A 9,849-nucleotide genomic window follows, 5' to 3' on the forward strand; every position below is an offset into this window, starting at 1 on the left:
TTTGGCACTCTCTCTCTCCCTCCCTCTCCCCCTCCCTCCCTCTCCCTCTCTCCCCATGCTCCCCTCACTCCCCACATGAAATCAGGACAAGGTGTACCAGTGCCACATTCCTTCCATGGGGGATGCCCTACATCTCTTCCTCCTATGGAATTGTACAGACTTAGGGTTCAAAGACTCTATTTTTAAAAGGTGTATAAGTGGGTAAATGGACACCCCCATGTCTTATGCCCCTTTTTAATATTATTATGTTCTGGTCTGGTTTGCTAAGACTCTGGCCACTGCTTTTTTTATATATAGTTCAGCCATCTCTAACCTAGTGCCGTCCAGATGTTTTGGGGTACACCAAGTCAATTACAGCTGTTATAGATTGTCCTCATCCATCATCTAAATTTGTTTTGGGAATCCAAAAATGAAGGATTATGTTGAGATCTGTTCATGGCAATCAAAAGCTTTGTCTGCCTCAGGAGAAATATTGACTCAGAATTCAATAGCTCTTCTGCGATTGCATTGATGTCTGGCAGAGACCGAATATGATTTTCTTATTGCTTCTGCCTCACACACTCCACCTGGTCTGTGTTGCAGATCAAGCCTAGAAGCACTAGTGGAACCTGTTTAGTAAAACAGATGTCTAGAGTTTTGAAAGCCAGCCAGATGGGTAGGGTATAAATAAAATTATTATTATTATTATTATTTCCATACCAAGCAAGAAATCTTTTTGGAGCTTGATTATTCCATGCTATTCTTTAAAATGACCCAGTATTGAGACAACACTCAATAATTTAGGTGGTTGATCCTCATATTATTATTATTATTACTACTACTACTACTGCTGCTGCTGCTGCTGCTATTACTATATACCACCCTTCATCAAAAGATCTCATGGCAGTTCACAAGATAAAGACACAAGATAAAAGCACAAATAAATAATTAGAATATTTCTTCATATTTTTATTTGCCTTTGGTTTACCTACCATATTCCTCCACTAGGATACTCATCTGAGCCTGGGACTTTCTGCACCTTGAGATTTGCTAAATTTGCTTTGTTTGCCCTTCTCTAAAATAGCTCCCTATCATTGGGTTGAACTCTTTATGTTGCTGCCTCCCATGTAACACAGAGAGGATCCACTGAGAGTGCTTGGAGTGCTTACATTTCCCCTGCCTCCTCTTCCAATAGGTCGCTCCTGAGTACCAGGATGAGCTGTTGTCTCTTCTGAGGACCCAGCAGAGGGAGATTGTTGAACTGAGACAGAACCAGATGGAACTCATGCAGAGGCTCACCGACCACCTGGATGCTGTGCAGAGCTCCCTCATGGGCCACATTGAGCGAGTGGTGGATTCCCAGCAAGAGCAGGAGCGTATCCTTCCCAGAAAAGTGCCTTCTGGGCCCTTCTCTGTCATGGGTTTGTCCCATTCAAAGCTGAGCACTTATGAGGACTGTGGCCAGTTTCTGTTGGAATCCCTGATCCTTTTTTAAAACCACATATTTAAATATAGCTGACTGCCTTCTGGAGTGAAGGGAAATGTCCATTAACTTTTATTGTGTCTAGTTTAGCCATTGCTCTGTCCTGGAGTGGGAAACCCCATTCCCAAGCCACGCCTCTCATCAGTCCTACTCCATGCTTTTGAATGCTTTTGCTTAGCTGGAAAAAGACACAGCCATACCAGTCTAACAAAGAAAATGGGTGATATTCTTAATATTAAATCATTATTAATTTTAGAATGCATTGTTACAATGAGTGCAATATAATGTGTTGATCATGCACACCTTTTAAAACCTTTGTTATATTTGTCCATAGAATTTATTCCATAGTTTCCTCTCTTCCTTCAGTGGTGGAGGTTATCCAGGAATGGTTATTTCTGCCTTCTCTCTCTTTGTAGGTAAGGCTAAACAACTGCCTTAGTGCTTGGGTCCCCTTCAATGAGAAGAGCCTCTTAAGTTCCAGTCCTGAAAGAAAAGGCATGAAATACCACGTAAAAAATAAAACTAAATATATACTGTTAACCTTCATTATAAAAAGTTTTTTAATGAAAAACATTCAGGTCCTGCTTGCCGTAAGCTTCTGGTTGGCCACTGTGAGAGCAGGAAGCTGGACTTAGACGGGCTTTTGGCTTGATCCAGCAGAGCTCTTCTTGTGTTCTTACATTTGTATCCTGCTTTTCTTCCAAGCGCTCTTCTATTTTTTTCCTTGCAAAAGCCCTGTGAAGTAGGGTTTATACTCCAAAGGCAATATATGCAGATAGGTGTATATAAAAACATTTTTTTCATTTATTTTTTGCTGGTGTTGGTGGCAGCGGTGCTTGTAAGGTATGAGGAATGAGGATCCCATCTGATGGTTTGGGAGGAAGCTGCCCCATGCTAGGTCAGGCTGTTGATCATCTAGCTCAGCAGCAGCTGTCCACAGCGTTGAGGGCCGAGGCCTCTCCCAGCACCTGCTGCATCTTCCTTTGTAGCCGGAGGTGGCAGAGACCATTTGTATGCCATGCATATCCCCTAGCACAGAGCCATGGTCTCTTCCTTTGCTTTCCTTAACTCTTGTGGTTTCAGAGCGGAGGCTGGACCAGGCCTTAGCTGAGGGACAGCAGCGCAGTGGGCAACTGCAGGAGCATCTGTCCCAGCAGCTTTCCCAGTCCCTCTCCACGGCTGCCTGCAACCGGCTGGAAAGGACCATCCGCGAGGAGATGAAAAAGACTGTGCCCCCGTGTAAGTCCCGCATCTTGGATTCTGATCAGTTTGCAAAACAACAAAGGAGGTGCTTCTTTGGAAGTAGAGCAGCCTTCTCCATCCTGCCCCCCCCCCCCGATGATTTAGACTACAACTCCCATCGGTGCTGCCTGGGAGTGTTGGTCCATCTATAGGGCACCAAGCTGACAAAGGCGGCAGTAAGCGGTTATCCTGTGGTGCCCAGGAAGCTTTCTGGCATGGGGTTTGGATTTTGAAGAGAAAAACAGGAAAGGCAATGCAGCCAGCCCAGTGAAGATCTGGGTTCCCAGGATTTGCTGAGAGCAGAGCCCGAGATAAGTGACCCGTTCCAGTTTCTTTCTCCCAGGAGAGTTAACAAAGCAGGAAGGATTGATGCCATTGTTTCAAGGGATGGTCCATGCATGGACCTCTCCCAAGGTCCTCATATACTTCTTTATTTATTTAAGAGGGATAAAATGGGGTCATGACTTTTGTTTTACTGTCTCTCTGCTAACAAGGCGTTTCCAAGACTTTGGATCCCATCACTGGGCAGCTGAATAACACCATTGCCACCAAGCTTACAGCCATTGAGGGAACACTGAAGGAGAACGTCACCAAACTGGTGAAATCAAAGGTAATGGGTGGGGTTGGCTGCTGGGAGCAGATCCCTGCCAGTTTGACAGGGAGGGAAGTTGGTTTGTGGTGCTGGGGTAGCGAGTGCTGGTCAGGCTGCCTATTCAGCTGCAACACTTCTGCCTCCTAGTGCCTTTTCAAGGTGTTGATGTGCTAGGCCAGACATTGCCTCATATTTTTGATGGCTGTGACACCTTTTTAGACCAGAAACCAGTGAACGGAGCTGTGATTGTGTTTTAATTGCAGAACCTTACAGATGCCATTGCCCGGGCGGCTGCCGATGCCTTGCAGGGCCCCATGCAGTCGGCATACAGGGAGGCGTTTCAGAGTGTGGTGCTTCCTGCTTTTGAGAAGAGCTGTCAATCAATGTTCCAGCAGATCAATGACACCTTCAAACAAGGCACACAAGAATGTATGCCCCACTCTCTGCTTCTCTCTTTTCCAGCTTTGTATACTGTCAGTTGTGGGAAACACTAGTTTACAGAACTGTGGGGCAAAGAAGAGCCTCCAGAAAGCAGGAATGCCCTTTTGAAAAGCCATCATCATATCCAATAGCCTTGATAGGCTTCTCTTTCATGAATTTGGAGGGGAGTGTTTCTTAAGGCTACCAGCCGTTATGGTTAAATGGAACATCCCGTGCTTGGAGGCTACCAGAAGGCTATGTAGAAAGACTCATACCTTTTTCTCCAGCACGTCGGCTTCCTAGAAGCAGCTAAGTAGTGTGGGAACAGAATTCTGGGCTATGTAGACTTATGGTCCAGTGATGGCTGCTAGCCGGGACTGCTCTTAAGGTGATAAAACTGCAACACCTTTTGTCAAGCTCAGGCCTAAGCAGCTGGTGCAGAATACAGGAGTGGCACATTGATCCAGTCCTACAGACTATTTTTCTGTTGATTTTAGGGCACAATTCATGGTTCAGATTTTGACTGATGAAGCACTTCCTTGACTTGAACAGCAGTATATTTTGGAGCCTTCTTGCTCCACGAGATCCCTTCTCGTTCTCCTAAACTACAAGTGCCTTCTTAGTAGTACCTTTTATGACAAAAAGGGTGAACCAGGAGGCATTCTCAGTGGTTGCTTCAAGACACTAGTGCCCTCTCCATTTGAAAAAAAAATGCCTGAGCATCCCTTGAGAAGGTCTTCCTCTTCAGGTCAGCTTTTAGGAGTCAGGGTTCAGCTGGTAGATCAGGATACCTAATACTTGTTAAATCTTTAAGGTTCTTGAATGGGGTTCAAATGGAGTTGTTAGTGAGATGCTTTCTCCTTTCTTACTGCCCAGAACCTTTGAGAATGGGGCAATGCTCCTGGTAAAGAGTCTTGTGGTTGCCATTGGAGAAACACAATGTGAGCGTACCAGACCAGCAGTTTAGGCATTTTCACATTGTGCATTCAGAAAACCCCTGTTCCTCAGCAGAAATAAAAAAGGTGCCTTTGATCAGGGGTGGGAACCTGCATCCCTTCAGATGTTATTGGACTATGACTCCCAGCATGGCCCAATGGCCAGGGATGATGATGATGATTTTATTATTTATACCCCACACATTCTGCTGGGTTTTTTCAGCCATTCGGCTTCCAGCACATATAAAAACATAATGATGGGGTTCATAGTCCAGCAACACCCAGGGGGCCACAGGTGAGGCCCACCCCTGCATTAGACAAAACTCCTGTGTGTTTTTTCGTGCCTTGCTGCAGAGTTTAAAGTATGAAAGCTTTGGGAACATGAAGGGGAGCTGGACTTGAGGGTGATGTGGTAGAGAGGCCAGAGGCCGTGGGAATGGACTCCATTGGTACCCAGCTGGCTTTTGAGTAATTGTGAATCTTCTCTTGTAGATATTCAGCAGCTGGAGACCCACATGAAGAGTAAGAAAGCGCGAGAGCAGGATGCCCGGGACTCTGTGGTGAGCCAGCTGCGGCAGCTGGTCAACAACTTCCAGAGCACAACTGATCAGCTGGCAGCCACCATTACAGCCAGCATGCACTCCGAGGTGCAGCATCAGCTTCATGTCATCGTGGGCAAGTGAGTGGCAGAGCAGTTGGGGGCATCTCCCATAGAAGGAAGGGCAAAACAGAGAGTCTTGCGCCAGATTAATAGCAGTGGGTCCTGAGATCTGCATGAAACTGACTCATCTGATCCTTCACATATGAGAAAACAGGGCACACACACCCTTTGAAATTCCCCTGCCCTGCCACACTTGTCATAAGCAGTGCAGTTTTCTACCAGCTGGGCAATATCAGTATTGGAAGCTTCCCTACGTCCAGGGTCTTCTCTGCTCTGTCTTGGGAAGGGGCACAATGTTCAGAGAACGAAATGGGAACGTTATCTGGAATTATGTACACCCAGTCTCTTGCTCCTGCAGACTTCCCACTTCTGTCCCCTCGCCCCCGGCCCCCCGGATCTACACAGCCCCTCCAAGTTCCCTTTTTCCCTTTCTCTCCAGCATGCAGGAGTCCATCCTGGCCCAAGTTCAGCGGGTGATCAAAGGGGAGGTGAGCATGGCCATGAAGGAGCAGCAGGCTGCTGTCACCTCCAGCATCATGCAGGCCATGCGCTCTGCTGCTGGCACTCCAATCCCTGCCACTCACCTCGACTTCCAGTCCCAGCAGGCTCACGTGTTACAGCTGTTGCAGCAGGGGCACCTGAATCAAGCCTTCCAGCAGGTACGCATCTCTCCAACCATAGAGGCAACACACTGGCCACACAACTGCTCTCTGAAGGACCCAGATGGCCACATCCTCAAGGAAGCAGGCACAAAGCTCAGTTAGAGAGAGAACCGTGAGGTTTTTAAAGAGAAGAAACCCGTGACTCTCCAGGTGTTGCTGGACTCCAACTCCCATCAGCCCTGACCAGATAGTCAATGGGCTGGGATGCTGGGAGTTGTAGTCCCAACAGCTTCTGATGGATCACAGGTTCCCCATCCTTTTTGGAGGCATCTTTCTGGGAGTCACGAAGGGGCAGCTGGTGGTCTGCCTTAGAACCAGCAGGGGGCGCCCAGAGCAGCTGTCTTATAGTTCAAAGTGTATCATTTAAGCATGACTACATAGCCCTGCTGGTGCATATATAACCAACCTATATGTTGTGTGTTCAAGGCAGTTTAGCATGGATTAACAGTTGCTGTGTATTTCATACTTCCACTCAAGTTTGAGGAAAGGGTTGTTTTCCATCAGTGTTTTTAAGTCTGTGAGGTTTATAAGATAGGGTATGGGATGAGAAAGTGGATAGCGATATTTTTTATTCTTCTCTCATTTTAGTAGAACTTGGGATCTCCCAGTGAAACTGACTGGCAGTATTCAGAGGGATTGCTGTGTTAATCTGTTGCAGCAAATACAGCAGAGGCTTGTGGCACCTTTTTAGAGACCTAACACATTTATGACGCCATATGTTTTAGTGGACCAGACTCCACTTCATCAGTTGCACAAAGTGTAATCCTAAATTGGCTGCTATATATACATGCACACAGTTGGATGGTGGTATGTGTGCCAACAGCAATAGCAGGCTATTTAACATCAGTCACTCATTTGTTTGTGTCCTGCTTTTCCACAAGATGGTATCCAAAGCGGCTTTCAGCAATGTATGAACAAAACGGCCAAGAGTACTGCGTTATTGTGCTCAAAGCCGTATTCAGCCATATTGAGCTTCTCTAGAAATGTAGATTTCTAACCAGGGCACTCTCTTCTCTCTACAGGCTCTCACTGCAGCTGATTTAAACCTAGTCCTCTACGTCTGTGAGACAGTTGACCCTCAGCAAGTGTTTGGGCAGCATCCTTGCCCACTGTCCCAGCCTGTCCTCTTGTCTCTCATTCAGCAGCTCTCCTCAGATTTGGGAGCTCGGACGGAACTGAAACTGAAGTGAGTATCGCCCAGTAGTGCCTGACAGTAGATGCATTCTTTCCTTCCACAGGGAAGTGGCAAGTGCTTCCTACACCAGGGCCCTGTATGTTCCGCCCTTTAAAAAGCAGACAAAATTCCTGCATCTGGGAAAAACTTGTGTTATTTATCTTACTTTGTACAAGTCTGTTTTTGCTGGCCATGGAAGAATGCCATGCAGGACACTAAAGGCCCAGCTGCACCTGCTAGACATCTTATTCAGCTATCTCTTATTTCTGAGTTTAACAGATGTTGTACACATACCTTCAAGTGCATCTTTGCATCCATAAGGTCTGGAAACTTGCTTTCTTCACACATAAAACTGAGAAACTTGGGGAGCTCAATTCTGCCCATTCCCTACACATTCATGGAATGTCATTCTGTACACATGCCTGCAGTTTTGCAGCCATGATCACAACCGTGCTGTGCTCTCTCTCTCCTTTGCAGTTACCTGGAGGAGGCAGTGATGCATCTAGACCACAGCGACCCCATCACCCGCGACCACATGGGCTCTGTGATGAACCAAGTGCGGCAGAAGCTCTTCCAGTTCCTGCAGGCAGAGCCTCACAACAGCCTGAGCAAGCCGGCCCGCCGACTCATGATCATGCTTCAAGGCCTGGTCACACCCAGCATGTCCTAACAAGGCTCGAGCAGCCTCTCCACAAGGGCGTCCATCATTGCTAACCAAATGTGGCTTTTTCTTTTCTTTTTCTAATGCTCTTGCTGGGAAAATACGTCCGCGCTACAGATGTGTGGGATGGATAGAAGGGTCTGAGCCCCAGCTGTGTTAGCCCCGTATAATCCAGTTCTTTTCTGTGTGAGCAGACCATGGCCCTACCCACCACCTGCCTCTCTTTGTACTGTACAAGTTAGATGCGCAGACACTAATCCCATCTTCCTCCTATTTTCTAGCTTGGAGCCCCTCCCCAAGAATTTGAGGGGTTTGGCAGAGCTTGGCAAGCCTTGCCCTTTTGTTTCAGGAGTACCCTGCCAAGGTAGTCGGAGGTCAAAGGTGCCAGCGGGTTGTGAGTCACAGCAGCCATAGTGAAGTATTGCCTCCACCTGCGCTGCTTGTGGGTGAGGGATGAAAGGTTCATGAAGCCCACCCATCCTGGGAAGCAGCGCTGGTTCTTTGTGTGGTGGAGCATGTTCATGAGTTAGACAACTCCTTTCATCATTATTATTATTTTGCTTTTACACCACTTTTTTCCTTTTTATCTAGACTCTTAATCTTTCATTTTTGAATAATGTTTAACAAGTTCAATAAATGACTTTTTTGGAGGAAAAAAACTGCTTCTGTTTCGTTCTGGGCCTGGTGGGGGAGCTCACTCTCTTAGTCAGCGCTGGTCACACTGCAACTGATGGGTAAGAAACTTTGAGGCCACTGACCCGATACGGCCTACAGCACTCCTCCTCCCCCTCACCCCTGCATGCTGCAATTAGGCCTGAAAGCAGCCTTTGAGCCAATAGGAAGCAGTTTTCAAGCCTAATTGCTTTGGGAAGGAACCTTGTGGGGTTGCCTTTAGGTAGGTAAGGGTTAACCCTCTCTGTGTGCTGCGCCTCTGCCAAAATCCTCCCCAAGTAGTCTTGGAAAATAAAATTCATTGTCCGAGAGGCTGTTCTCAAATCCAGGGTGGGGACTTGAAGCCTAATTGCCTCTCCTTAGGGGATAGTCTCCAAGTTTGATCGTTGCTGGGTGTGAGTGTGCATGTGTAAAAGAGAATTAGTGGGGCATTGATATGTATGAACAAATGTACTTATTGGCAAGCAGCCCCTGGAAGGTTAGCTATGAAGAAATGTGACCCTTTGGCTGAGAGATTTAATCCCCACCATCACCCATCCTCAGGGAGGATTCTGACTCCCTTGTTATGCCTGAAGCTGCCAAACCAGAGTGATAGCAGGTAAATTGGAAAGGCTTTTTTTTTTAGCAAGACTGCTTGTTGAAGGGGCATTTCCTCCCCCTCTCCTAGTTATCACAGCCAGAGGGCCCGTCTCCATGAACCCTGTTGAATGTACAAGTCATTCAAAGAGAAGCTTCATCATGCCATGTTTATTTAGTCACAGCCTTAGCTATTCCTGTTGCCTCTTCCTCATGGCATCCCTCATTACATTGCTGACATCTGACATGCATTTTCCTGGAATAAACCTTAGCAGTCTTCTTACCCCAGCCCTCCTTTTAAATCCGTCTCTATCCTTGTCAGTGTTGTTCTTTATGGACACAAACCTGATGCACAAAATCACAGCTAGAATGTAACGTACACTTTTGCCGACACTGGAACATCAAGCAGGATACAGATGGCCCAGACTGAGAGGGGATGCTCAGTGTCAATGGCTGAAATTTAATTAATTCAGCCGCACCCCCAAAATTAAAGTAAACAACTGCAGGTCACCAGCTGTTGGCTCCTTCCTCAGTATTTCATTAGTTCAATGCATCTCCCCTTTTTTGTGACTCTAGAGCCCCCAGTTGCTCCCAACCCAAGAAGCAAGAAAGCCATTTAACAGGCTTTATAGCTGTGACAAACCAATGAGATTATTCCTGTTGCCAGGGCATCAAGCTTTTTGTGGGCTAAGGCAGATGTTGCAGCATCCAACATCCCTGGGATACATTTTTTTAAATCACAAGTAAAACAAGAAAGCTGCTGTGGAGAGGGTTTTTCTTTCACCAGAACAC

General features: G+C 46.7%; 1 protein-coding gene across 2 annotated transcripts in view; it reads left to right on the forward strand.

Annotated features, from left to right (window-relative positions):
- EDC4 (enhancer of mRNA decapping 4) overlaps positions 1-8,468 on the forward strand; it is a 30,866-nt gene extending 22,398 nt beyond the window's left edge. For both annotated transcript variants that reach the window (XM_083626417.1, XM_083626418.1), the window contains exons 22-29: positions 1,175-1,355; positions 2,546-2,701; positions 3,199-3,314; positions 3,560-3,725; positions 5,144-5,330; positions 5,752-5,971; positions 6,997-7,160; positions 7,626-8,468. In XM_083626417.1, coding sequence (XP_083482543.1) covers positions 1,175-1,355; positions 2,546-2,701; positions 3,199-3,314; positions 3,560-3,725; positions 5,144-5,330; positions 5,752-5,971; positions 6,997-7,160; positions 7,626-7,818 — 1,383 coding nt within the window. In that variant the 3' untranslated portion in view covers positions 7,819-8,468. The remainder of the gene's footprint in view (positions 1-1,174; positions 1,356-2,545; positions 2,702-3,198; positions 3,315-3,559; positions 3,726-5,143; positions 5,331-5,751; positions 5,972-6,996; positions 7,161-7,625) is intronic.
- The last annotated feature ends 1,381 nt before the right edge of the window (positions 8,469-9,849 follow it).

Source organism: Podarcis filfolensis, assembly GCF_964270895.1.
Source record: "Podarcis filfolensis genome assembly, chromosome: 8".
Taxonomy (NCBI): domain Eukaryota; kingdom Metazoa; phylum Chordata; class Lepidosauria; order Squamata; family Lacertidae; genus Podarcis; species Podarcis filfolensis.